Source organism: Molothrus aeneus, chromosome 13, assembly GCF_037042795.1.
Source record: "Molothrus aeneus isolate 106 chromosome 13, BPBGC_Maene_1.0, whole genome shotgun sequence".
NCBI classification, from domain to species: Eukaryota; Metazoa; Chordata; class Aves; order Passeriformes; family Icteridae; genus Molothrus; species Molothrus aeneus.
In genome coordinates this window covers 12,793,540-12,821,066 of record NC_089658.1, presented here as the reverse complement: position 1 = coordinate 12,821,066, position 27,527 = coordinate 12,793,540, and the positions used below count along the sequence as shown (strand labels likewise).

Here is a 27,527-nt window from a genome sequence, read left to right as displayed (position 1 = left end):
TATTTAATTTTATTTTTCATTTAATTTTTTTTACTTTCTCTATTTTTAAAGCATTTTTTTTATTTTTTTAATTTTATTTTTAATTAATATTTTATTTTTCTATTTTCTATTTTTAAAGCTTTTTTTTAATTTTTATTTTTAATTTTTCTATTTTTAAAGCTTTTTATTTTACTTTTTAATTTTTTTAAATTTTTCTATTTTTAAAGCTTTTTATTTTATTTTTTGAATTTTATTTTTTATTTAAATTTTTTTAGTTTTTCTATTTTTAAAGTTTTTTAATTTTTTTAATTTTTTTTATTTTTAATTTTTCTATTTTTAAAGCTTTTTATTTTATTTTTTAATTTTATTCATTAATTTTTATTTTTAATTTTTCTTTTTTAAAGCATTTTATTTTTTTAATTTTATTTTTTATTTAATTTTTATTTGTTATTTAATTTCCATTTTTCTATTTTCTATTTTTAAAGCTTTTTATTTTATGTTTTTAATTTTATTTATTTAATTTTTTTCTATTTTCCATTTTTAAAGCGTTTTATTTTTTTAATTTTATTTTTTATTTAATTTTTATTTTATTTTTTAATTTTACTTTTTATTTCATTTTTATTATTAATTTTTCTATTTTTAAAGCTTTTTATTTTTTTTAGTTTTGTTTTTTATTTAATTTTTATTTGTAATTTTTCTTTTTTAAAGCTTTTTATTCTATTTTTTTAATTTTATTTTTTATTTAATTTTTATTTTTAATTTTTCTATTTTTAAAGCTTGTTATTTTTTTAATTTTTTTATTATTTAATTTTTTTATTTTCTACTTTTAAAGCTTCTTATTTTTTTAATTTTATTTTATTTATTTTTTATTTTTAATTTATCTATTTTTAAAGCTTTTTTTTACTTATTATTTAATTTTCATTTCTAATTTTTCTATTTTTAAAGCATTTTATTTTATGTTTTCAATTTTATTTTTTATTTAATTTTTATTTTTAATTTTTCTATTTTTAAATTTTTTTTATTTAATTTTATTTTTAATTTTTTAATTTTTCAAGCTTTTTATTTTATTTTTTTAATTTTATTTTTTATTTATTTTTTATTTTTAACTTTTTTATTTTAAAACTTATTTAATTTTATTTTTCATTTAATTTTTTTTACTTTCTCTATTTTTAAAGCATTTTTTTTATTTTTTTAATTTTATTTTTAATTAATATTTTATTTTTCTATTTTCTATTTTTAAAGCTTTTTTTTAATTTTTATTTTTAATTTTTCTATTTTTAAAGCTTTTTATTTTACTTTTTAATTTTTTTTAATTTTTCTATTTTTAAAGCTTTTTATTTTATTTTTTAGTTTTATTTTTTATTTAATTTTTATTTTTAATTTTTCTATTTTTGAGGCTTTTTATTGTATTTTTTAATTTTTTTGTTTAATTTTCATTTTTCTACTTTCTATTTTTAACGCTATTTTTTTTAATTTTATTTTTCATTTAATTTTTATTTTTCTATTTTCTATTTTTAAAGCTTTTTATTTTTAAATTTTATTATTTTTTTTAATCTTTCTTATTTTAAATCTTATCTTATTTTTTCATTTTATTTATTATTTAATTTTTATTTTTAATTTTTCTATTTTTAAAGCTTTTTATTTTTTTAATTTAATTGTTATTTTTAATTTTAAAAGCTTTTTACTTTATGTTTTTTAATTTTATTTTTTATTTAATTTTTATTTTTAATTTTTTTATTTTTAAAGCTTTTTATTCTATTTTTTATTTTTATTTTTTATTTTATTTTTATTTTTAATTTTTCTATTTTTAAGGCTTTTTATTCTATTTTTTTAATTTTATTTTTTATTTAATTTTTATTTTTAATCTCTATTTTTAAAACTTTTTATTTTATTTTTTTTTTAGTTTTGTTTTTTATTTAATTTTTATTTTTAATTTTTTATTTTTAAGGCTTTTTATTCTATTTTTTTAATTTTATTTTTTATTTAATTTTTATTTTTAATTTTTCTATTTTCTCCTTCAGTTTTGGGATCCAGTGCTGATTGCAACCAGGTCTGGTGAGAGAAGTGATCATAAATACACCACATTTCTGTGTGGCTCCTGAAAATATAAGAGCGGGCGTGGCCCAAGGCAGGTGTTGGGGTCAGATCCTGTCTGCTCTGCACGGAGTTTTTGGTCCCTAGGAACTTCTTGTGTGGGGCAGGAGTTCACGTTGCAGCATCTCCTGCTGGGCTTCACTCCCACATCCTCCAGTAATGATAGCTGAGGGTTATCTGGCTGCACTGGCCAAAGATTCTCTGCTCAGACACCTTCTCCTTCAATTCTTTCAGGTCCCATCAGCTTTCATAGCCTTGTATATTTTTAAATCCTTTGACATTTGAAACACTGTTGCCCTGCAAGGCCTTCTGCTAAATGCCAGCTTCTCAGAAGGCCCAAGGGGACAGGGTTGGCCAAGGGTGGAGCTGTTCTGGGTTTGTTGGTGGTGCCTTGTAGTGAACAGTGTGTTCAGAGCTGCTCTGCTGGTTCTGCCTATCACTTTGACAGGGAAGGAGTGTGCTGGGGTATGATAAATCACTGAATTGTCACTTCTAAATGCTGCTTGCAATGAAAACATTGTGTATAAAACCTCCTAAATGGTGTTAAATTTCTCTGCTATATTTCTTCCCTCCCACCCCACCACTGCTGCTCTGATTCCTTAGTAGCTCAGTCTTTCTTTGTGTTTTGTTTGACATTTATGCCCACTTTCCCCAAAGCTCTGGGGGTTCTTTTTAAAATATTATATTGATTTTTTTTCTTGGTTTAAAAAAAAACCTGAAATACATACACACACACACAAGAAGCAGGTCTCCATGGCCCAGCCCTGAGTGGTGAAGGAAGAGCAACAGGAAGGGTGGTTTGTGGTGCTGGAGAAAGTCTCTGCAAGGCTTAAAGGAGCATCCCATTTCCACAGATGACTTTTTTTTTTTAATGGGTTATGTTGCTGGGAAGATCTGGAAAGAGTGCAAGTCCCTCATTCCAGTTTGGATGTCTTGTTTAAAGAAATGTGTTCTTTCAGCTCTTGGAGAGCATAGTTTTGGATTCATCCTCGCATCCTCCAGTCTTGGTGGCTCTGTTATTTTTTTATTTCCCTTTCTCTGCCCTTTTCCCTGCCCTCACTCCCCGATGGCTGCAGGAGATGTGATTCAGGCACTCATCACTGCTCTGTAGCTGCTTTACAGAGCTAAAACTGACTGGGTCTTTCACCCTCCTCTCATAGCAGTGGTGCAGAGTGAGGCACATGGCAGGGCAGGGGTTTTAGCTGTTGTTTTATCTTCTGGTTTGATGTTTAACACATGAGGCAGAACCCCAAGCCCCTGCTCACCATGTCAGGCTAGGCTGCAGGGGAGCACATTGACAGCAACACAGTGGCTGCACCGCAACCACAATCAATCTGACAGAAAAAGGGTTTAAGGCTTCTAACGGTGCCATGGTGACTGAGCTGAGCCCAACCTGGGTCTAGCTTAATCCCTGATCTGTGTAAAGCCCTCTTCTGTGCTTTCCTGAGGCTGGGACAGCTGGAGAGGTTGCTCTGCATGAGCACAGGATGGCAGCTGTGGGCTGAAACTTGCTGAGCTGCCTCCCCAATACGTGATGGGGTTGTGAGGGATTTAAAAGAAAAAACATTACAATGTCTTTGTCAGTCTTCCATGCTCACTTAAGCTGGCTGTTGGTGATTTGTAGTATTTTTTAAAATAAAAACCAAATGCTTTCCCTTTATAAGTAAATATGCTATGAAGAGGGCTTCAAAGGAAAGATGGTTACTATCCACCTGTTGCTTAATTCATTGGTTGATGGTCCATATACTGCATTTTTTAATGTTACTGATACCTGACACAGACCATTCCCAAGCTGTTTCATAATTATTCATCAGCCATCTGCATCAGCATCATCTGCATGACCAGTGATGGCCAAAAAGCAGGAAGGAGAGAAAGGGGTTAAGCTGTAGGCAGGAAAGGGAAGGCAGAAACCAAGCAGCAAACAATTGGCACCTGGGCTCCATTGAAGACTAAAAGTGGGGGAAAATGGCTTAATTGAAAAATCTGCCTATTGTGTGTGTAGTCTCCAAGGGGAAACAAACAAACCTATTCAAAGGAAGGGATAAAAAGACAAAGAATTAAAAAATCCTTGTGCTGTTGTGCAGAATTGGGGGGTTTAACTCTTCCCAGTCTCAGGCAAAAATATTTTTATAACCAAACCACCTCCCTTTTTAAAGCATTTAGTTGGATTGAGTAATTTCTTAAGTCCTCCATCATCAGGACCAGTTTGGGTTTGGCAGCTCAAACACCAAAGCTCTTGGCAAGGCCAGGACGAGTTCAGTGGTTCTCCCTGTGCTGAAAGAGAGGAGAAAAGGGAAGTTAAGCTCACTGCAGAATCAAAGACTCCTGCGTTTAATCTTTTGGCTTGGATTGCTCACCATGGAGTTTTAGCCATAAAAAAGTGCTCTTTCCCAGTGCTTTTATTCCAGACATTCCAAGAAAGCTCATTTTTCTTCTAGCATTCTTTCCCTAATTTTAGCAGAACCATTCTCATCCCAGACCCCACTCATCAGTTGTTCAATCCTTTGGCACTGGATCTGGACAAAGGAAGGGACACATCTGGGTCACAGGAAAGCACAGAGAGAAACCCTCCAAAACTGGACAGAGAAAAATGAAATGCAGGAAGACTTACCTGGAGCTGGATGCTCTTTGCACTGGGCTTCCTTTAAAGGAATGGATTTGCTGCTAAACACATCTCAGGCTCAGATGTGACCAGGAGAAAGTGGGATGGAGATGAGGAGTCAGACAGGGAATAGCCAGGGAGATGCAGGGCCCAGGAACATCAAGGATGGAGAAGAGAAGGAACAGGGATTGTTCTCCTTGTTTAGATCCATCAGTGCTGGGAGCTTGGGAAGCACATGAGGGTACCAGAGGGATGCTGGGCAGGAGCAGGAGAACTCCAGCATAAGGGCAAGCTGCTCCCACTCCAGGGCTGGGCCAGGGAAGGAGGGGAATTATTTCTCTCCCCTTTCCAGTGGGATGCAGGTGCCACCCCATGCAGAGACAGGAAAACTGCCTTGCAATCAAGTACAAAACCTACCTGGCAAGCCCAGGATGCCAGCAGCCATTTCTCCTGGATTTCCTCTCCGCAATCTTTGGTACTAGCAGACGCCACTCCCGGCCGAGCCGCCTTCTTTGTTGTGGTACCCTTAAGCACCCCCCGCTCCTCACACAGGCATTTCTCTTGCCGGCTGCCTCTACCCGGTCCCGACGCCGATCCCGCGCTCTCAGCGCCATTTTCTGCTGCTTTTCCCGGCGGCAGAAAACGGTTGGCGGGGTCAGCGGCACCGGAGCCCGGGGAACCGCGGCAGGGAGCGGCGGCGACGCCTCTGCTGGAGTCCTGAAGAGTGCGGCCGGAGCCCGACCCGGCTCACGCAGGCTCCCGGTACGCGGGCGCTTCGCCATCTTGAAACGGGAGCTCTGTCCCCGCCGCGCCTCCGCCACCCGCCCAAAGCGGCCTCGCCGCTGTCGCTCTTCCCAGGCACCGCCCCGCACGGCGGCCGCTCAAGCCCGGCCGCGCCCCTTTGCCCTCCCCACTGCGCTTCACCGCTCCCCTCTGTGCACAGCGCCGCTCTGTGCACACAAGGTGGCAGCACCGCCCCCCTGCCCGGCCCGGGCCGGACGCGCTACGGGGCAGGCAGGGAACGGAGGCCGAAGCTGCAGGAGAGCCGTTTGTATTTATTCCCTTCGGCCCCAGCAGCTGTTCCTACGGCTTAAGGGCACTTGATTGGTTCATTCCTAGGTAAAAACGTTATAACACTGGTTTCAAAATGACTACGCATCTCTAGTCAGAGTTTCCAACATTCCTGTATACAATAGAATGGATAGATTCTTTCCAAATCGTTCTTTCCAGATGGTTTTAGAGATAAATTCCAATTCTTTGCCAATACCTATAAAAACGAAAAACTTGACAGGTTTTGGTGTTCTACACCCACCCCTCCGTGTGAATTTTCTGGCAGCTTTTAGTCCCTCCACAGCAAACCTTTCTCTTGTGTTGGGACAGAGATGGGGACACAGCCATGTCACTCCAGGGCTTTCTCCACCATTTTATTAGAAGATGTCCAGAAAAACACATCTTTTCATAGCCAATGCTCAGAGAAGAAGGCACCAGACTTCAAATGGAGTTCAGGCAAGGGGCACACAGAGATAAGGCACTTGTGCTCCAGCAGGGACAGGCACAACGGCATCCTTCAGCAGGACATGGATGGGGCTGGAAGAGGGGCCAGGATGCAATGGAGATACCTGCTCTTTGCCCTGGTCAAATCCAGCCTTGCCTCTCTCCCTCATGGCCTTGACTCATGAACTGGGAGGCAGGACCAGCCTGGAAGGGCAGGTGGGTGTCAGTGACAACCTGGCACTGCAGGAAGGGGCCACCACCCATGGGGTGGCACGGCCAAGTGGGGTGGCAGCAGTGGCCCATGGGGATCATCCTTGCACACATCCCACGACAGGGACTGTCCCACGCTGCCCAGCTGGCAGCCACCCCAAGCAGCTGCAAGTGCCAGCTGCTGAGCAAGATGTGGAAAATATAAAGAAAACAAAACAAAACAAAACAAAAAGAAACCTCCCCCCACCCCACCTCCCCCCAGTCACCCCCAGAACAGCCCTTGGAAATGCCCAACACTGGGCGCTGGCAGGATGGAAACGTCCTTCATCCAAGAAGGATCCCTCCCGGCTCCTTATCTCTCTCTGTAGCAGAAGACTCCAAACCTGCCCTTTCTGGGGAAGCCGAAGCTGCGCACACCAGGCTCCGCAGGGCCGCAGTTGGCCCGGGGTGTGACAATGGGGTAGCGGACACTGCCATCTGCCAGCCAGCCGGCATTGCAGCGGTCCAGCCCCGCCAACTTCCAGGCGGAGTAGAGCTGCCCCACCCGGGCGATCTCGGCCCCTGCATCCTGGCAGCTCTGCTTGGCCTCCTCCAGCGTCATCCCAGCCGGGCGGTCCAGGTAGAAAACCTCTCCTAGGAGGGAGAGCGGAGCGTGAGAGGGGAGCATCATCCCGAGCATCCCCATCTGGAATGCCTGCAACAACCCCACCCAGGCCCTAACAGGGAGGGACACACAGCACCTTCCGAGCATCCCAGCCCCACCCCTGGCCCAGAACGCACCTTTGAGGGCAGAGGAGAAGCAGAAGGCATCGAAGCGGTGCAGGTGGCGGTGCCGCGGGCCGTAGCTGCGGATGCCCGGGGCGAGGTGCACGCCCCCGCAGGGCTTGCGGGGCAGGCGGATGGGGTACTGCACCGTGCCATCGGCCAGCCAGCCCGCGTTGCACCAGTCCAGCCCCTCGCTCCACGCCTGGAAGAGCTGGTTAAAGTTGGCAAGGATGGCACCTTGGTCCTGGCACGCTTGCTCGGCTTCGTGGAAATTGAGCCTGTACTGCCCGCGGGGAGGCTGGTAGGGGAACACGATGCCTGGAGGCAGATGGGACACTCAGCTGGCTCCGCAGGCAGCCCACCCAACCCGAGCCCAGCCCCAGCAGGAGCCACAGGGGTCCCCGAGCCACGTCAAATTCAGGCTCTGGGACAGGGACCACCTCCGTGTGGCGGAGACAAGGCTCAGGCATGCAGGGATGGGACCGCTCTGGACATGCAGGCGCCAGCAGCGAGTTGCCAGCGACATCTGGTGGCACAGGGACACACGGGCTCGGTCCTGGGGACACAAGGACCCCCTCACGGGGACAGCGCCTGCATATACAGGGATGCACAGACTATAATGGGGATGCAGGGACCACCGCCACGGTCCTGGGAACGCACAGACAGTGGTCCCAGGGAGGCATGGACCACCCCTGTGGGGATGGAGAGATCATTGTCATGGAGATGCACAGGCTTCAGGAACAGGCATACAAGGGGGAGCATCCCCGTGATCCCAGGGGGCACATGGACCACCAGCACGGGGATGCCGTGGGGATGGATGGACAACAGAACCACGGGCATCACCACTTTGGACACAGTCACAAGGACTGGTAGGGACGAGTCACTGTGGGACGCAGGGCCAGGGACCAAGGGGGTGGGGCAGGGACAAGAAAGGGGACATTTCCACAGCTCTGAGCTCCAAAGCAATGTCAGGGCTGAGTCAGGTCCCTCATGACAAATGAGCAAGAGAGGCTGGAGCAGTCACCAAGGATCAGTACAAGATGCATTGGGATATCCAGAGCTGGGAGGGGAGGGGAGAGCTCCACGTAATGCAGCACAGTGGGAAAATGGGTGGGAAAAGGCAGGAACTGCTGCAGCCGTGGGGTCACTCCCAACTCTGACTCCAACAGCACCCTTGGTGTCCCAGCTGAGCAGACAGCTCTGGGCTCACTCACTCCTGAGGCGAGAGCCACACAGCCCCAAGCCAAAAGCATCCCAGCCCTTTTCTGCCATGATCAAGCTCCCCAGCCCCCTGCCTTGCTGCATCCCCAAAGGAGAAGGTACCACAGGAAGGCCAGGCTGACTGGCTTGGCACAGAGGGTGGTGTGATCCCCAGCATGCCCCCACCTTGCAGCCGGAGGTCCACAACGTCGCTCTCATCCTCCAGCCCATCGATGACCTCGCAGCGGAATTTGCCATCGTCCTTCAAGCGCACGTCACTGATGACCAGCGAGGCCTCGTGCCAGCTGGCCTCACCGGCCTGGCGCATGTGGGCACGGCCCTTGAAGTCCCCAAAGGCCACGTAGGTCTTGCCAATGGCCACCATCACATCCTGCTCTTTGGTGTAGTCGTCCCGCAGCTTGGACCACTTGATGCGGATTTTGCGCTTAGGTCCCAGGTCAGGCTCGTAGCGGTAGCGGCAGGGCAGGGTGACGTTGGCACCATTGTAGCTGTAGACAGGGTCTCTGGAGGCTTCCACCACTAGCCTGGATCCACTAAAATAATCCACTGGGGGGAAGAAGGAAGGTGTGATATGCATGCCAGGATCCAGGGCTGGACATCCCCAAATCTTCCCTCCAGCCACCACCTCTTCTACCATGAGCATCCCCCAAGTATCCCTGAAGCATTCCCACCTGCTCCTCTGGGCCCCACATCCCACCAAGTGATGGGTTTCCACCCCACCCAGGGGCAGGGGGCACTTCAGCCTCCTGTGACAACCTGCCAGCCCCCATTGTCCCCCATATACCTTTGTCCTGCTCGTCGCTATTGTCATTCATGATGTGGTTGTAGTAGAAGCCGTTGTGGAAGGGGTGGTAGGAGCCACTGGCCAGGTGCAGCAGGGTGGCCTTCAGGAGCAGTGGGAGCAGCAGCATGGCTGGGAAGCAAACCCGGGCTGCAGAGGGGAAAGGACTGCTGTGACACCCCCAAATAGCCAGGAGAAAGGCAGCACTGCCTGGCAGTGATGCTAACCATACCAGGGGTGCAAGGAGAGGGTGGCAAGAGCCAGCAGAGCAGCTTGCCTGCCTGCAGGGGAGAGTGCAGGCAACCTGAGCCGTGCCCCCAGACCCGCCTTCCTCCCAGTCCCTTCCATCCTCATCCTCCCACCTGGCCCACACTGCACACCTCCACATTCCCTGCCCATTGTGGGGGTGCCCATTGAGGGGAGCACCTGGCCCCAGAGCAAGATGGGGATGGGGCAGCTGGAGGAATGGGATCCCAGGGTGTCCTTTGGACAGGGAGCACTGGGAAAAGGTCACGTAGGGGTGCAGGGGGAGAGAAGTGGCTGAGCCCCACTGTAAAGCAGCCAGCTCGGTTTACAGAGGCAGCCGAGCGTGCAGCCCGACCAAGGAGTGGGGGAGAGAGCTCGGGCTGCCTCCACTGCCCCAGCTCGGGACAAAGCCCAGCAGGACTCACTGTCCTGGCCAAGGACCCCCTCCTCCAACCCAGGGCTGCCCCTCTGCATCACAGACATGCCTGGCACCGACCCCATGCGACACATTTGGCTGCCAAAGCACGTCCCATGGGTGGGGGGCAGCCTGGCTACACCACGACACCAGAAATGTGCACTGTCCCGAGCTCTGGGCGCCAGGACACTCAAGAGTGCCCTGCCCGGGGCTCACCCGGGGTGCTACCAGCAGAACTGGCTACTTGTGAGCATTCCCGGAGCCGGCAGAGGGGGCCCGGCACCCGGCAAGCCTCCGGCAGACCCCTTCCCAGACCAGGGTGGGGTCTGACATCCGTGCCCTTAGACAAGGCTCACGAGTGCCTGCAAACATACCCCGGGCCAGGGGGCTGTGGGAGAGCAGATGCTCAAGCCGGAAGGGTCCAATACCGGGTACAGTGGTGCTCTGCAGGCTCTGAGCGTGAAACCAGCTGCTCCCACCGCAGCTTGCTCAATCCCAGGCTCTCCCCTGCAGCCGGTGCCTCTGCTCACCGTGGGGTGCAGCCGCACTTTGCCACCACGCACTGTGGCCGGCAGCGCCGGTGCCCGGGGGCGCAGGGTGCCGGCGCAGCCCCGGGAGCTGGCGCGGCAGCGGCGGCGCTGCTGGCCCCGGAGCCTGGGGACACCGCGGGGACACGTGCTGCCCACGCGACACACGGTGGGCTCGAGGCTCGGCAGCTTCACGCCTCGCTGTGCAGGGCACCAGCCCCGCTCCCCCTGCACCCCAGTGCCGGGTGACCCCCCCGGAACCCAGCGCTGCAGTGATGTGCAGCGCGCCCCACGTTCTCAGCTGTGAGCATCGTGCTGCAGCACCCAGCACGGCGATGCCTGGCACCCACAGCAGTGATGCCCGGCTCCCTCCATGGCAATGCCAGCCCCCCCTGCCCTTCGCGGCAAGCAGGGTGCCCATCGCCCCGCGGTGCCAGCCCTCCCCAGTCCCGGCACTGGGGCCAAGCCCTACTCACGCTGGTTGCGGGCAGGCTGCGGGCAGGCGTGCAGGCAGGCTGCAGGCTGATGCACTGTGTTTAGGGCTCTTGCAAGGCTGAGAGGAAGCAGCTCCAGGGCCTGCCTCTTAAAGGGAAACACACGCCTTTCCCAACCCCCTGCTCGCAGCCCGGAGCTGGGGTGGGTGCCCCCGGCCCCCGCCTGCCCACCATGCCTGGGTGATGGCCTCACCGTGCGTCCTCACACTGCCCACATGGTGCCCACACACCTTCTCTGTGGTGTGCCAGCTGCCTGCACTACCCCCGACGTGGAAGGGGCAGCAATGGGGACAAATGTTCTCTGTTGGGGCTAGTGGAATCCTGTGGTGTCCCAAGCAAAGCCCCGGTGAAGCCACAGTGCCAGGGAAGAAGAGACATCCCTTGTCCCACATCCCACTGGAGGGGACTGACCACAGTCTCCAGACAAAGGAGGTGTCCCACACACATGTGGCAGGAGCAGGCACAAGCAGCTCAGGACAGGTGGGCTGTGGCACGGAGTGATCTGTGCCCAGTGCCTGCCTGCTCTGGAATTCAGGAGAGACAGCTGAGCTGCGGGGTTCAGCCTCTTCAGGGTCTGCTTGATGCTGTGGGGACAAAGCAGAGGTACAGAAACCAGGGCAAAAACTCTGGGGTGCCCAGTAGCGCCCATCTGTGGGGGCATCATCCCTAAACTTGGGCGATGCCCTCCATGCCAGCTCCCACTGGCACACAGGCAGGCAGATAGGAGGATGGAGTCCTCAGGAAGGGCAGCACGGCGGCCGCACCGCCAGGGGATGCCGGTCAGGGGATAGACAGAAGGGACAGAGGAACCACGATGCGGCGTGTGCCCTGACCCATCGACCCGCTGTCCCAGTCCAGCGAGCCGCTTCACCCCCCACTTTGTTGTTTTACGGCGAGGAAATGAGGCGCGGGGCCCCCGGTCCAGCTCTTGCCGCCGTGCAGGATGGCTTCAAGCCGGAAAGAAAACAACCCGTGTAAAAACAAACGGCCCGAGGCTGGCTGCGGGGCGAAGGGGGCCGGGAGCCCAGCCCGGAGCACTCGGGGAGCGATGCTGCCTTCCCGCCGCCGCCACGCTGATAGCGAGCAGCCAGCAAGGAAACGGCGTTATCTGCCGCCAGCGCCGGCACCACAGCTGCCTCGGGGGAAGCCCCCACCAGGGGTGACTGCGGGACCCAGAGTCTGCAGGCACTGCTTTTCCTTGTTCTCTTTTTCCCGGGGTCTGCAGGCACTGCTCTTCCTTGTTCTCCTTTTTCCCTGCACACCCCCAGCCCTGCCAGCGCTCCCTGACCAGGGATGGCTGCGGGACCCAGAGTCTGGAGGCACTGCTTTTCCTTGTTCTCTTTTTCCCGGAGTCTGGAGGCACTGCTCTTCCTTGTTCTCCTTTTTCCCTGCACACCCCTAGCCCTGCCAGCCCTGCCCGACCAGGGATGGCTGCGGGACCCAGGGTCTGGGGGTTCTTCCTTGTTTTCTTTGTGCCTGCACACCCCCAGCCCTGCCAGCGCTCCCTGACCAGGGATGGCTGCGGGATCCAGGGTCTGGAGGCACTGCTTTTCCTTGTTCTCTTTTTCCCGGGGTCTGGAGGCACTGCTCTTCCTTGTTCTCCTTTTTCCCTGCACACCCCTGGCCCTGGCAGCCCTGGCCGAGGCGGGACGCGGCGGAGCCGGGCTGCCCCGGCCGCGGGAGTGTGACGGCCGGGCGCGCCGCCTGCTCACCTGCCCGGAGCAGCCTGACCCGCAGCCCGCAATGCAGGCACAATTACACCTTCCGGCATGGGGCCACTGCACTGCCTGCATCCTGGCCGAGGGTCGCTGCTAACCCCCAGCCCTGCCGCTTGGCCGGAGGAGGTGGTGGGATGGTGTCCCAGCTGCATCCTGGCTGTCAGTGCCCCACTGTAGCTGCTTGCCCAAGTTGTTCTAGTGATCCAGCAGTTGGGATGGTTCCCTCCACCCTCGGGCTGTGCAGGAAACAGACAGCCCTGTTGGGGCACGCTGCTCCCTGGCATGGCTGTCCCATTGTTCCAGAACCGAGGAACAAGCCCCACAGTGTCCTGCACTGCCTGCACCACAGCACCTGCCAGCAGCCTGAGCAGGGGAGCAGCAGCAGAGAAGGGGACAGGGATGCTTTCTGGCACCTCTTCTCAGCACCAGTTCCTGCCTCACCTTGGGCCACTCTTTTCTGGACGTGGGCAGTGATTTCTCCATCTCCTTCTAGGGAGCAGAGGCATGAGGAAGGATCTGGCCACCAGCAGACCCTGAAGAAGAAGGGATCTCCTTCATTCCTTCTCACTTCTCACTGTCTTTTTGTTTTCTATTCCCAGAAATGTACCTGGGTGTGACCACAGGTTTCAGGTTGAGCAAAGCCGTGCAGGGTCAGGGAAGCTCTGACCTGGGAGCACATGTTTGGGGCATGTGTCTAGGGCTGGCTGAGCATTTGGCTGAATGGGAGCCATAAAAGTGTCATCCCCATCTTCCCCACCTCAAAGCCAACACCTGACAGCTCTGCTGTGGCCTCAGCAGAGATTTGTCCATGAAATGCTGCTTGCACAGGATGATTCCAGCAGGAACACTCACATTCCTGGTGGGAAGGAGGAGGATTTGTGATCTGTGCTGGGCTTTCCGGGTGGTGGTGAGAGGATGCTCTCCCCGACGGCTGCTTCCTGAGGAACCAGCTGCCAGCAGCTGGCAGCAGTCAGCAGGGTGCCACAGCCTGCTGGCCATCCCGGCCTTCCTGCTGTCCCAGCAACCCAGCCACGTCCGGGAAGAGCATCCAAGGCACCGGGACAAGCCCTGAGGGGCTGTGCATGGCAGGGAGGGCACTCTGGCTCTCCCAATCCCCCCATCCTGCAACTCCAGGGGATGAAGGAAATGCCACGAGGCTGGGAAGCAGCTCAGAATCCATCAGAGGGGCTTGCTTGGGGGGTAGCAATAGGCAGGGGGAGCAGCAGTGGGGGGCTGAGGATGCATCCCCCACTCTGGTGTGCAGCATCTGCTCCTGTCACCCTCCTCGTGGAGCCCCTGCCATATCCCTGGCTCACAGCTGTCTCGGCTGGACTCAAAGCGAACTGCTCTTATCTCTGCCTCAGCTTCCCGATGATAAGGGTGGCATGTCTGGAGGTGAACTGGGCAGACTGTCCCCCCTGTCCCTGTCTCTATCTGTGGCTGCTATTTGTCACCAAGCAGCTGCAGCCACAGCCACAATGAATTCAGCCCAGTCTTCACAAGCAGATCCCCAGCTCCTCTGATGCCCACGGCTGGCACTCCCAGGGCAAGGCAAGAGCCCACCTCCCATAGGCAAGGCCAAGGCGGAGATGCCTGGCTGAGCAAGGCACTTGTGGCCACAGGGAGGTGCAGGAAGATTGTCCAGAGCTGCAGGGACAGAGAGCTGTGGTAAGACATGGATGACACTTGGCTATTCATGCCAATTTCAGGGGTCCCCTCCCAGTGTGGCAGATTCTGGACATGAGCAAAGCTCCTCTGTCCTGTTCACCACAATGTTCCCTACATGGGATCACACCCTCAGTGCAGGCAGATCCTGCTCCAGCAGCATCCATGTCCCAGCCCTTCCCAAGAAGGCTCTGTTTGGAACATCCCCACAGGCAGCTCTTGCAAAATTCACAGCTCCCTCCAGCCCTGGAGGCACGCTTGAGTGTAAGAGCCGATCTAGCTCCAAGCTGGGGGATTTACTCCAGGATCAAAGCCAAAGGAGGAGACACAGGGTGTGGGTGCTGATAGAGGCTTCCCCTCCCCAAGTCCCATCCCGCCACGCCTGGACAGCTGTGAGCAGTCTCCAGCAGCTGTGACAGGGTGGAGACGGTGGGAAAGATGCACACAAAGCCCTGAGATATCCTGTTTTTCAGGCAGGGAAGGGAGCTTGGAGGATCTGTGAAGGCAGGAGAGGTGCAGGGCCAGCACAGCAGCTGGCACCCCCCAGGGTGGAGGAGTCAAGGGGCTCAGAGGGAATCCTGGAGGATCACCAGCCCAGGTGGGCTTTGGGAGATGGACTTTGGGGAGGCACAGGTCAGACAAGCCAACACCCCCAAAAGTTTCAGCTGGTTTTAATACTGTCAGAGACACCCCAGAGTGGGGCCATCGCTGCCATCCCACTTGGGCTCCCTCAGCCCTTGCCAAAGCAAACCCACTGCCAGCCCAGCCCCACGGGTGCTTCACATCCCAGCAGGCAGGGGAAGCATCGCTGCCAGCCCAGGACAGCCTGCCTGTGCTCCCACCTGGGACTCACTCATCTCCTACTGCTGATCCCGAGGGCTCGAGCATTGCAAGAGGCTCCCCTCCACCCCATGTAAAGGGAAAAAAATCAGGTTACAAAAAGGGTCATGGCACGGCCCTCTGCCCACTGCATTTGGGTGGTTTAATTACCATCTTTCCCATCTTTTCTTTGCATCCTTCTGGTTACAAACCAACTCTCCCCACTACCAGATCACAGTCCCCCTGGTCACCACTGGGCTCTGAGGACAAGGGATGGCCAGGCATGCCAAACTGCAGTAAGTTGGGGATGATGGCAATGCTGAGACTGGGAGGCTGCTGGAGCTGGCATCCCAGGAAGGGGAATGGGCAATGCCTGCCAGAGTGCCCAGCAGGTAGAGCCACCATCAGTGGGGATCTGGTGCCTCCTGACAGGAGTGTCTCATCACTCCACTTGCACTATGTGGTGCTGACATCGCAGACAAGGAGACTCAGAGCCTGGCAAAATGGGCAGGGGACAACAGCTGAGATTTTTCAGAGGATTTTTACAGCCCCTGCTTGCAGACAAGCAGGGAGCAGGAGGGAAATTGGAGGCTGCAAGCCAGGGGAGCCTGCCCTAAGACCCTGAAAACTGCTGAGCCCCAAGACACAGCTCAGGCAAGAGACTGCCACTGGCTATAGCCTCTCTGCTGGAAGCAGAAGCGAGAAGGAGAAAATTTGTCCCCAGGCTTAGCTGAGAAGATAAAGCCAAGCCCTGGTTGCAGGACAGGGTCCCCCAGCAAGGCCTCATTTGCAGGATGGTGTCCCCAAGAAAGCCCCAGTTGCAGGAGGGGGTCTGAGCCCTGGCTGGAGCAGCAAGAGGACAGGAGCCATCCCCACGTCCCACCTGCAAGGGCCCCGTAAAGTGCAGTGCTGCAGCCCCAGCACCACCGCGGGGCAGGGGAGCCCTCTTGGCCGCCTCCTGAGTGTGGGGACATGAAGAGGGGGGTGTGAGGGCAGAGCAGGAGTGGGCAGGGGCAGGCAGGGTGCAGGCTGGGCAGCGGGGAAGAGCAGCCCCGTCCTCGCTCCCCGTGCCTACTCATCGCAGCCCAGCAGCTCCATGCGCAGGGTGATGCGGTTGTGCCAGGCCACGGGCAGGATGCGCACATAGCGGGCGTAGAAGGGCACGTCGAACACGTTCTTCTTGTGTGAGTAGTTGTCACTGTTGCCATGGAAGATCTAGAGGAGAAAGGTGGGTTATCAGGGCTGCCAGGACCCCAGGGCAGCGGTGACAGCACCGATTGACAGAGTTCAAGAAGGCTTTGGACAACACTCTCACATGGCGTGACTCTTGGGGTGCCCTGTGCAGGGCCAGGAGTTGGACTCAATGATCCTTGTGGGTACCTTCCAACTCAGCATATTTTTGTGATTCTGTGACCTGAGCCCCACCCTTCATCCCTCCCTGCCATGGCATGTCACAGACACATTTTATGAAAAATCCTTTTTTTAGGATTTTTTCTCCTGAGAATCTGAGAAGCCTCAGGAACAAAATGTAAACAATAATTATTTGCTGCTGTGGAATGCAACAGGTGCATCTGTGATTAGTCTTATGTAGTTGTTTTTAATTAATAGCCAATCACAATCAGCTAGTTTGGACTCTTTGTCCAAGATACAAGCTTTTGTTATTTTTTTTCTTTTTTTTTTATTCTTAGCTAGCTTTCTGATGAAATATTTCTCTTTTTTTAGTATAGTTTTAATATAATATATATAATAAATAATAAATCAAGCCTTCTGAAACACAGAGTCAGATCCTCATCTCTTCCCTCATCCTAAGACCCCTGTGAACACCACCACCATGGCATGCCTGAGCCCTGGGAAATCACTTTGCCCTCCTCACACCCACCTTGGTGCTGTTTGTCTGGGCATCCCGGTACAGGGTCCAGGACGTGCCATTGTCACTGTAGGCCACCTTGTAAGCTGCCACATACTGGATGTGCCCAAAGTCACGGGCTCCTTGTGTGATGATGCCTGTCACCTTCTTCTGGTCCCGAAGGTCAATCTGGCAGAGACAAGGCTTGTCAGAGCTCCTTGCAGGAGCAGTGCTCCCACCCTACAGCGCCCTTCATGCTCCAGAGGCAGCCAGGAAAAGCTGGCCCCTGGGGGTCAAGAATGGAGAAAACACCACTTGACCCCCATGCCAGACAAATCATAAAACATGACTGTGAAATATTTGATCCTTCAACACTCACAGCATCACTCAAAGCAACCAAAAGTGGGCGCAAACCCATCTCAGCTCCCTTGCCCATCCCTGCCACCTCCACATTTTTTGCTGGAAACACCAGTGTGGGAAGGACAGCAAAAAATTTCAACTCAAAAAAAATACAGGATTCACAGAGGAAATGCATTTCCACTGGAAAGTAATTCTGGCTGAGAAAATATGCAGTTAACAGAATGTGACATTTGGGTTCTAAGCGTGACGGTTTCTATTCTCTTTACTCTGCCACACTGTGTTTACTGCTGCTGGCACGTTACAGGGTAAACCACCAAAGGAGCTGAAAGCCTCATTAATTTAGCTCTGTTTTCATGCTCATGGAGGGCAATTCCAGTGATACAATACACATAAATCCTGAGTGCACATGTAAATCTATACACATATATACAAACAGGCAGCCTGTGGTGCAATAGCCCAGCTCAGCGTGTCATCCTGACCCCGTCATCAGCCAATGGCTCAACAAGCTGGTTTATTTAGAGTTGAGAGACAGCTGCTTTTAATCATTTCCCAAATAAAAAGTGGGACAAATATCTAAACTGCTTTGTCCTATTATGTCATGGAATCATGTGAAAAGTACAAAAACAGGGGAGCAAGGGAAACTGAGAAGGAAATTTCAAAACCATTTGTTTCTATTCCAGACTGAAAAGAGAAAAGCAAGCCTGAATTTTTTTCCTGCAAAACAGAAACATGGTGTTCTGGGCAGCCAGTGTGTTGGGATGGTCACTCCAGGCTGGGATGGCATTTCCTCAGGGGTTGAGACAGAACTGCGGTGCTGCAGGCTTGATGCACCCCACAAGAAGGTGCAGATATGGTACCACCTTGCTCCTATGGGCTGATTCTGACCCAGAGCTCCAGGACTGCTGTTAAAACCTGTGGCTGTGGTCCCATCCTGACCTGCCCCTGTGATCCCCACTCAGGGAGAGCATTGCTGGACTTTGTGACCCACAACAAGGCTCTGGTCACACCAACCCAGCTGTTCCAGCTACCCTGAAACAGGAGGTGGCCCTAGGCACAGCTGAGGAGCTGGTGAGGAGATATCAGGTTACAGAGACCAGAGACCCACCTGCAGCCACTCAGACGGGTCGTTGTTCAGGGCTGTCCAGGCGTTGGTCTTGCCTGTCATGTCCAGGCGAGCGTAATGAGGGTGCCAGGTAAAGGCATCGATGCCCCAGGTCTTGAAGACACTGGAGGCTGTGATCTGCTGGTCGGAGATGAGGCGGGATTTCATGCCCAGAGGCTCCGAGCAACCTGCCGTGTTGAAATACACTGTAACACAACAGTTTACACGGGCAGTGAAAAGGAAAGAGACAACTGCAAGCACAACCCCGCAGACCTGTCAGAAGCCATCCCCACATTCTCATTCCACTGCCCAGAGCGGCACCAGGGCCAGGCAGGGAAATGCTCAGCAGATGAGCAGGGCGGTCTTTTCCCGGGATTTTTAGCTCCCAGCTATTCCCTGGCTCACAGTGCCTCCTGCTGCAGGGATGAGTAGATGTCCCCATAGCCCAGACCAGCCCAGCCCAGCCCTGGAATACAGAAAGCTTTGGCAGGAAGCAGAGAAGGATGTGGAAAGAGAAACGCAAAGATATCCCCAGCCAAAAGCACGGATGGCACCACACCCACACAGCAGCAGGACAGAACCCAAGCCCCCACAAGATCCCACTCCCACACCAACACACGAGTCCCACTCAGTTCCCAGGGATGTGCTGCAGGGCAGGAATGCAGGAGGCACAGGGAAAGGGCTCAGGCTGATGATCCCTCCCATTTCCCAGAGGACTTTGATCCTCTGCTGCTTTTTAAGCTCTCTCTTTTCAAGCAGGAAAAGCAGCGGGTTCACAGCTCAGACAGGGAGGGGGCACAGTAGAACTCCTGCCTTGGGAAGGTGTTAGCAGGGTGAGAATGCAGCTCGAGCGGGCTGAGCCGATGGGATTAACGGCTTGTGCTCCCCAAACGCACCCCTGGGTATTCCCAGGCACCAACATGAGGAAAAGCAAGCACTGACAAATCCCCTGTCCTGAGGGATCAGAAGCAGGCCAAGGGGTGATGCCCTGCCCTGTGTCACCCCCTGCCCTGCAGCCCCTTGAGGGGACAGCACTGGCATTTACCGTTCATCTCGCAGCCGATGAGCTCGAAGCGCAGCGTGCAGGCACGGCGGCACGTCACGGGGTAGATGCGGATGAACTGGGCCGTGATGGGAGGGTTGAACATGTTGGTCCTCATGGTGCCATAGTCCACGTTCCCCTCAAAAACCTGCAACAGTGACCAGGGCTCAGTGCCCCAGCTCTCCCACAGTCTCCTGCAGCAAATCCCTTGCACAGCAGACAGAGAGATCTCGGCACTGCCAATGGCAAAAGAGCACAGAGGGGGAAGCTGGGCTCTGTTTTTGTGCCCTGGATCAGTGCAGGACCTTGGAGGAGCTCCAACACTCCCAACAGAGCTTTGCAACATTCCCTGCTTCATCCTCACCCCCACAGAGCCACACATGCAGCAACACCCACTCCCGCCACCACAATGCTCCTCAAATCATGACAAGCAGAGAGGTGGTTCACTTCTTCCTTTTTAACACAATAAATAGAATCAAATTGCCTTTCATGCACTTTTTCCACTGCTGCAGAAACAAGAGGAATTTTTCTATTTTTTTTTTAAAGCAAAGCAGAAACTCCCAACCATTCCCTGGATGCTCAGAAAGCCAGCAGGAGACACTTGCCATAAAGAACTGCAAGTAGAGTGTAGGCAATCTACAAGTATTCCCACTTTGAGAGACTCTGTCAGCTGGTGCTTGCTGCAGATACATCAGCAAGCTATCCAAGCTGCTCAGTAGCACTCCCAGACCAAGCCCAGTTCCCACAGGATGTCAGTGATAAAGATACTATCTGAATGACCTAAATCAGGCAGGGCTGCTTCTTTGATTATGCTTATTATGGTCAATTACACAGAGACAGGGAGTATTGCTTGGCACTGGAACAGCCTGTGCCATCTCCCTGCTAGCAGAGTTCCCATTGGTTCCCAGCACAGCTTTGCCCCAGGTCAGAAGCGCTTTCCCACACACAGGGATGCAGCTCACAGCCACTCCAGCACCCACAGCACCGCTGGATGGGGGGAGCTGGGACATCCCCTGCACAGAGCATCGCAGCCCACCTTGTCTACATCCTTTTTCTCATCCTTGAAGAAGATGAACTCCTTCCCATCGAGGCTGTAGGCGACTCTGTAGGCACGGACAAACTCCTGCTGCCCCACGCGGCGTGCGCCCTGTGTGATGATCCCACTCAGCCGCATCTTCCGCAGCAGGTTGGCCTGCGGGGGGGAGAAGAGGATGAGTGGGGTGCAGTGAGGATGGCCTGCACACAGTTCTTGCACCCACCAGGATCACCAAGTCTGGGTGGGAGGGTGGGCACTGGGACAAGGAAAAGGGGCTGCCCAGGGTGCTGGAACTCCTTTAGGGAGGAAGCCCTCCATCCCTCCAGCCTTGCATCCCAAGGTGGGCAGAGCAAGGGGGATGATCAAGCCATGTCCCACCTTCCTCCAATGGACTTGCCTCCTCCAGGCACATCCCAAGATACCCCTGGGTGGCAGCTTGATGCAGCAATTTAGCTCCACACTTGCCACCAGGAGCAGTGAAATCACGTAACAGCAGCACTGCAAGACCAGCCATGGCTGCTGGGCTGCTCTCTGTGCTGGCAATCCAGTCCTGCCCCAGGTACCTGGATCCAGGGGCTCTTGTCGTAGTTGCTGGAGGTCCAGGCATTGACAATGCCGTGGTTGTTGAGGCGGGCGAGCTCTGGCCCCCAGCGCTGGAGGCCAAGGAAGCCGTAATAGACAGAGGATGCTGAGAGCTGGGCATCAGAGATGGCTCCTCCTTCCATGCCCAGGAGAACAGCACAGCCTGGAGGTAGAGGGGAGATCAGGATCAAAGAGAGACAGTAACCAGGGAGAAGAACTAGGGGTCATTTGTTTCTTGTTTGGAGGCAGAACAGGAGAAGGAGGCCAGCCCTAGTGTCTGGCTGTCCCCAAGGTGTCCTCTTCTCCTCATCCCTCAGCCAAAACTATACCATCCATCAGTCCCCCTCACAGCACAGAAGTCTGGAGGAGAAAGGACCTTCCTGGAGCACTCCAGAGAGGAGAAAACACCTTCCTGAGGATGTTTCCTCCATTGAGACCAGGCCTGCTGGCACCAAGGATAGCCACAGCTGCCTTCCAGATCCCATAAACCAGCTGGTGAGATTCCCCCTGGCAATGAGGGACAGACAGTAGGGAACAGGAGGGAAAGGGAATTCAGTACAGTTGGTGCCAAAGACTCACGGCTGTGGCAGGTCTTCCCCAGGAATGGAGAAGGACACTTGCAGGTGTAGTCACCATCTAGGTCCAGGCAGGTGCCTCCATTTTTGCAAGGCTGGGAGGAGCACTCGTTCTTGTCTGGGAGAGAGAGAGAGGAGGAGCTCAGAAGGCAATCCCAAAACCAGTCCCAGAGAGAAGACCCCCCTCATTCAGTGCAACAAGAACAGGAGGAGGCATCCCCTGAACAAGGGCTATGGCAGTGTCCCTGAAGAGAGGGTGGCACAGGTTGAAGCTCTAACCCAAGGATCTGTCTATGCTGTGTCCCCACGGAGTGCAGCTATGCAGGTGCACCAGGACACACAGTCACATCAAGGCTGGGAGCCTGCATGGAGCAGGCTGAGCCTTGAGGCACCCCTTGTGTTATTACTTGAGACACCAAGTCCCTCCAGAGATGCAGAGCAAGGTTCAGACACAACCAGTGCCCACACCATGGTCCTTCCCTCCACCCTGCAAGCTCCAAAACAGCCCATGATCCCTGTAAGCCTGGTGCCCCACGCAGTCACAGCTGCTCACAGCCCCTAGTTGTTACCCCAGGGGTCCCCAAGCTGTCAGTGGACAAGCTTCCCCTGCCTGTCCCCCGCTGTACTCACTGTTCTGGCAGTGCAACCCATCATACCCCGCAGGGCACTTGCAGATGTAGTCAGTGAAGACGTCGCCCCGGTTTGGGACCAGCTGGCACTCACCATTGTTGTGGCAAGGATTGGGGTGGCAGGGCCCTGGGGAAGGGGAAAAACAACTGTAATATAGGCACAGGTGGAAAATTAAGAGCATCCATAGACATTGCATTCCCCCCAAGTTCATCCCATCACCATATCCCTACTCAGATCTGTGCTCTATGTGGCCATCAGCCATCAGAAGGGCTGAACCCCAGTGGTGCAGGGCCAGGACAAGGGGAGCATCTGGGAAAGGGTCAGCTCCTCACCTTTCTCTGTCTCATTGCAGTCAATCCCAACATAGCCCTCAGGGCAGATGCAGAAGAAGGGGGCCTCATTAATCCCAGTCAGGCAGGTGCCCCCATTCTGACAGTGGTTCACATCACAGAAGTCACCTGGAAGTAAAGCCAGGTGTCACTGCAAGCCATCCCTAAGGCAGCCATTCACCAGAGCCCCATGCACACAAAGGCATCCCAGCCCAACAAAGGAACTGGTCTGCTGCAAACCCCACAGGGAAGGGAGCACCTAGCAGGGACAGGCTGCTGGACCTTGCACAAGGCTGCTGGCATTCAAATGCAATGGTTGAGACTGGGAGCATAATCAGCAGCAAGGACCTGCCTTGTGCTGGCACATTAAAAAAGAGGTTGAACAGACACTATATGACAAAGTGAAAACAGGGGAAACCCAGGTTTTGGTGCATTAAATGTTTTTGACACTTGGCTGGAAAATGTGAGTTGCCAGGCTGGGGCTCGCTCAGGCATGAGAAGGACAGAATGATTCAAGGGAATGGGGCTGGTGCTGTTGCTGGGGTTTGCTAATGTAAGTTTGTACTTGTAAGAACACCAAAAAGAAAAATCATTGTAGGGGGAGCTCGCATTCCTCAGTTCCCACATGCTGGAGTCAGGCAGGGAGGAAGCACAAGGTCCATCTCTGCAGGACGCCTGCCAGACCTCCATCATTCTCCAAGCAGCTCCCACGAGGCAGCCCTGGCTCACAGGCAGGTTCCCCCAGGGAGCTGGTGGGGCTGCACCATCTTCCCTGCCTGTTCATCCATCTCCAGCATCTGCCACAGTGTAGGGTTTTTGTGGCAAGGTGGTGGTGGCAGGGCACTGCAAAGGTGGCTCAGCAAGAAGACAAGAGGAGCTGCTCCCATGCTGGAGACAGCCAGTCCCAGACAATGCCAAAACAGACCCTCTGCTGCTCAAAGCTGGTGCCCATCACCAGCACAGCTTCTGTGATAATGTATCCAAGATAAAGTAAAAAACACTGTGCAGCAGCTGTAGGAGAGGAGTGAGAAAAATGTGAGAGAAACAGCCCTGCAAACACCCCTGGCAGAGAATAAGGAGGGAAAGGAAGTGATCCAGGAGCAGGGATTCTACTGCAGCCCATGGAGAAGACCTGTCTCCCTGAAGCCTGTGGAGGACATGGGGAGCAGATATCCACACTGCAGCCCACAGACATCTCCAGGCTGGAGCAGTCTCTTCCTCATGGACTGTATCTCATGGAAAGGACCCACACCAGAGCAGTTAATGAATAACTGCAGCCCATGGGAAGGACCCACTCTGGATCTTTTCCTTTTTTTTCCCCACCCTGTCCTGTTGAGGAGGGAAGTGAATGATGTCAACCCACTGCACCCTCCAACCTTCTACGCTCCATTGCTGGGCTGAATCAGATTGCAAAAGCTGGGCTGAAATTCCTCCCACCCTCAATTTATTCTGCCTAAAAGCTGCAAGGCAGCAACATTCCATAAACCTAGAACAGATTTCCACAGGACTGGTTGAAAGCCTCAGTAACTCCTTGTCAAACAGGACAGCACATCCCTTGATGCCAGGCATTTCTCTGCTACGCTGCAGAAATCAGAACAAGGGCTGAACCCAGGTGGAGACCTAGGAATAACCCTTCACTGCCTGCATGACCTGGAGAAGGTGGAAGTTGATGAGCTGTGGGCTCACTGCCCAGACGAACACCAAACAACGCAGTTCTCATTTGCGTAAGCTACTACTCAGTGAGCTCCTACTCATTAGTCCTTTAATAGCAGGACTCCTTCCAGTTAATCCTACTCTTCCTGACACTCCACATGTGTAGGGTACACACTGGTGGCAGGCAGGCCAGCATCAGGTGGAGGTTTCCATAAGGATGCTGCAGCTCCCTTAGCCCAGCCTCAGGAGGCAGAAAAACTTGGGCACCAGTTCAAATCACTGCCTGTGCTGCCCAGCCTGTTCTGCATGACCTCATGCTCCATCAATGCGCTGCCACAAGCTACAGCATGGGAGGAGAGGGCTCCTGCTGATAGTGGGGATGCCTTTGCTTCACACCCCTCCACCCCTCTGCAGGTCTTGGGCACATCCACCCACCCCATCCCACAGATCTCTCCCAGCAGCCAGTCAAGGCCACACAGACTGAGCTACTTTTGTTTAACAGTGGGAGACACGGCTGCTTCCCCAGGCACGCTGATGCTCCCCAGCACCAGTGCTGCCTCCAGCACAGGAGTGTCTGGGGTATGACATGGCAGCAAGGTCTCCTCCCAGGGTTGGGACAGGAAGGGTCCAAATTTTATGCTTCAGTTATTTGCAAGTAACTGGACTCCCTTTTATCCCCTCCCAGGAATAATCCCCTCCCTTACATAGTGGGTGTTGGTAGCCAGCCCCCTGCCTAGCAGTGAGGCACGCAGGTCACTTTTTCCACTGTAGCAAGCAGTTTTGGATACTCCTGTTTCTGGGCTGTTTCAGGCCTGGTTTCAGAGCTGTTCAGCATCTCCATCCTCCACACACACATTTTTCTCCAGTCAAGGACAGAGCTGTCACAGGCTGAACACTCAGGAACCAAGGCAACAAAGATCAACCACCGCTTTTGGAAATGTTTGCTTATATGAACCCACAGGCTGGCTGGGAGGCAAAAATAACATCCTCCAAATACTGGGACAGCTCATCCCAGCGGGGCTGGGGGAATTCAGGTCTCGGGAGGGCAAAAAGGGCACCTCAGCCATCCAGGGAGAGCAAACATAAACAAGGCCTTTCTCACCCCCTCCTGCTGCCCTTTGTCCCTGACCTGGAGCCTCTACTTAAGCTTTGCTCCCCTTTTCCCTGGTCTCGTCCATCCCTTTCAGAGCCAAGTGCCTCAGGCATGACCCACGGGGTTATGATGAAGCTGCTACTCCCCGGGGTTGCCCTGGCCAGGCCAGCTGGGCGCGTACCAGGCGGTCCCAGGGACGCTGTTTACATTGCGAGCACGGTTATCTGAGCCTGAAAGCACAGGACAGCCCGGCTGAGAGACTCCAGCCTCGGGAGAAGGGACGGGGCCGTGGACCCGAGATTCCCGCTCCGGCAGCAGCAGCAGCCCTGGGGCTGCACGCTGTCCCACTCGCACTGCGTGCCCTGCAACCCGCACCGCAGCCTGGACCCACTCACCCTGCACCCCCAGGATCCTCGGCCCCGTGGATCTCTGGCATCTCGGGTTTCCCCGCACACACCCCCTACACACCGGACAACCCCTGCGCCCCGGATCCCTCGCACTCCACACCCCCAGCATTACGGGCTCCCCTGTATTCTGGATCCCCTGAAACTCACCCTCTCCCGCCCCGCGGATCCCCTGCACACCAGGCAACCCTGCACTCCAGATTCTCTGCACTCTGCCTGCCCCGCGCCCCGGAATCCCTGCACACCGGACAACCCTGCACTCCAAATCCCCACCTCTCCGGATCCACACCATTCCAGCCTGCCTGGCACCCAAGTTTCCCTGCACCCCGCATCCCCTGAGCCCGGTTCCCCGGCACCGCTGATCCCCGGGATCCCGGCACTCCTGATCCCCGCTTCCCCGGCACTCCGTCCCGCCGGGCACTCACCGGACACGACCAGCAGCAGCGGGAACGCCACCGCCACGGCGAGCAGCACCCGAAACAAGCTCGCCGCGCTCATGTTGCGGCTCATCCCGAGCTGTGCCGTGCGCTCCCCCCGAGCCGCTCCGCTGCGCTGCGCTGCGCTGGACTCCGCTCGGCTCGGCTCGGCTCCGCCGCGGGGCTCGGGGCGGGCAGTGACTCAGCCCGGCCCGGCGCGGCCCCACGTGCTCCGCCGCCCGCCCCCGGGGCGGGACCGGCCCGGAACGGAACGGCCGAGGGTCCGCGCCCCCGGGCTGCAGCAGCACGGGAGGTACAGCAATAAAGCAGCCAAGGTGTCTCTGCAAGCGAGAGCCAGCACGGCCATGCTGATGATGCTCAGTGAGGGGGACCGCTGGCTCACCCCGTGTCCCTCGGGTGGCCGGTAGGGACTCGCCGAGCCTGGCAGTGCCCATGGCTCCTGGCCCTGGCTGGCAGGCACAGGGTGCAGAGCTGGACCGGAATGTACTGGGGGCTGCCAGCACTTGGCAAAGGGAGAGCTGATTTGCAGCACAAACCCCACTTTCTTTCCCTGGGTGGGATGAAAGCTGGAGAGGGCTTCCCCTCCGACGGACAGTGAACACAAGTGCCCTGTGTCATCCAGCATGCCAGTGGCATGGGGTTTTCCCAAGTTCCTCCTAACTAGCATCAAGGAAATCAGCTTGCAGCCAGGTCCAGCAAATTTGTGAAAAGGATTGGGAGTGACATAACAGCTTTCTGCCCAAAGCACTGCGCCACAGCTCCACTGGTTTGGCCACAAACTAGCTCCTTTTTGAGATGTGCCTGGCCACCAAGAGCTGGAAAAGCCCAGCCACACTCTTGAGAGGAGCTGGTGCCCTGTGGGGAGCTCTGGCCTGGAAGGCAAAAACAGATTTAGCCCTGGAAGACTAAAGCATATTCAGGCTAAATCCATATTCAGCAGCAAATTCTTTGGAAAAGAGCACTGCACAGCACAGGAATGCTGGATCATTTGACCCTGTCATGGAAATCCACTCCAAACCCTCCTCCTCCTAAAGGTGAAGCTGATTTTATCTCTTCTTGCAAAACCCTCCATTTCAGCATTAACTAACCCACCTCAGACACTTGGGCTGCTCATATTTATGTGTTGACTCTGGCAGAGTGTTGCTACATTCCTGCCTTTGGCAATGCAGCCACGCAGCCACCCATGAGCTGGGCAGTCCAGCTGCATGCCATGCACTTTGACCAGTCTTCCCACCTCCACTCCAGTGCCCAGCTAATGCTTTTGTCAGATGCAGTGCCCATGAGAGCACACAGAGCACAAGCAGCACCCTAAGGGAGAGATCCAGTGGCAGATCCAGCTGCCCCACTGTGCTGGTGACTTCTCAGGGCACCAGAGAATGAGAAACACATGGAACTGGACACGTATTCC

The 27,527-nt window shown here is 53.0% G+C and overlaps 2 protein-coding genes and 1 long non-coding RNA gene across 5 annotated transcripts; all 3 read right to left on the bottom strand.

Moving 5' to 3' along the window:
- Window positions 1-3,822: 3,822 nt before the first annotated feature.
- LOC136562031 (uncharacterized) lies at window positions 3,823-5,510 on the bottom strand. The gene is made up of 2 exons (XR_010784457.1): window positions 5,093-5,510; window positions 3,823-4,347 (listed from the first exon to the last, which is right to left on the bottom strand). It is a non-coding gene; the product is annotated as an uncharacterized lncRNA (long non-coding RNA).
- A 1,154-nt stretch (window positions 5,511-6,664) lies between these two features.
- HAPLN3 (hyaluronan and proteoglycan link protein 3) lies at window positions 6,665-10,873 on the bottom strand. The gene is made up of 5 exons (XM_066558848.1): window positions 10,811-10,873; window positions 9,150-9,296; window positions 8,531-8,911; window positions 7,160-7,462; window positions 6,665-7,012 (listed from the first exon to the last, which is right to left on the bottom strand). The coding sequence occupies exons 2-5, from the start codon at window positions 9,274-9,276 to the stop codon at window positions 6,732-6,734; spliced, it is 1,092 nt and encodes a 363-aa protein (XP_066414945.1). The 5' UTR covers window positions 9,277-9,296; window positions 10,811-10,873; the 3' UTR covers window positions 6,665-6,731.
- A 3,993-nt stretch (window positions 10,874-14,866) lies between these two features.
- On the bottom strand, window positions 14,867-26,287 carry MFGE8 (milk fat globule EGF and factor V/VIII domain containing). 3 transcript variants are annotated; one of them, XM_066558914.1, is made up of 10 exons: window positions 26,108-26,287; window positions 22,536-22,661; window positions 22,204-22,329; window positions 21,578-21,691; window positions 20,980-21,161; window positions 20,417-20,572; window positions 19,384-19,528; window positions 18,342-18,544; window positions 16,910-17,065; window positions 14,867-16,245 (listed from the first exon to the last, which is right to left on the bottom strand). In XM_066558914.1, exons 1-10 carry the CDS (start codon window positions 26,190-26,192, stop codon window positions 16,102-16,104), a joined length of 1,437 nt encoding a protein of 478 aa, XP_066415011.1. In that variant the 5' UTR covers window positions 26,193-26,287; the 3' UTR covers window positions 14,867-16,101. The 3 variants fall into 3 exon arrangements, with proteins under 3 accessions (XP_066415011.1, XP_066415012.1, XP_066415013.1); XM_066558915.1 differs by having other exon boundaries at window positions 18,342-18,526; window positions 26,108-26,286; XM_066558916.1 differs by lacking the exon at window positions 22,536-22,661.
- Between the last annotated feature and the right edge of the window lie 1,240 nt (window positions 26,288-27,527).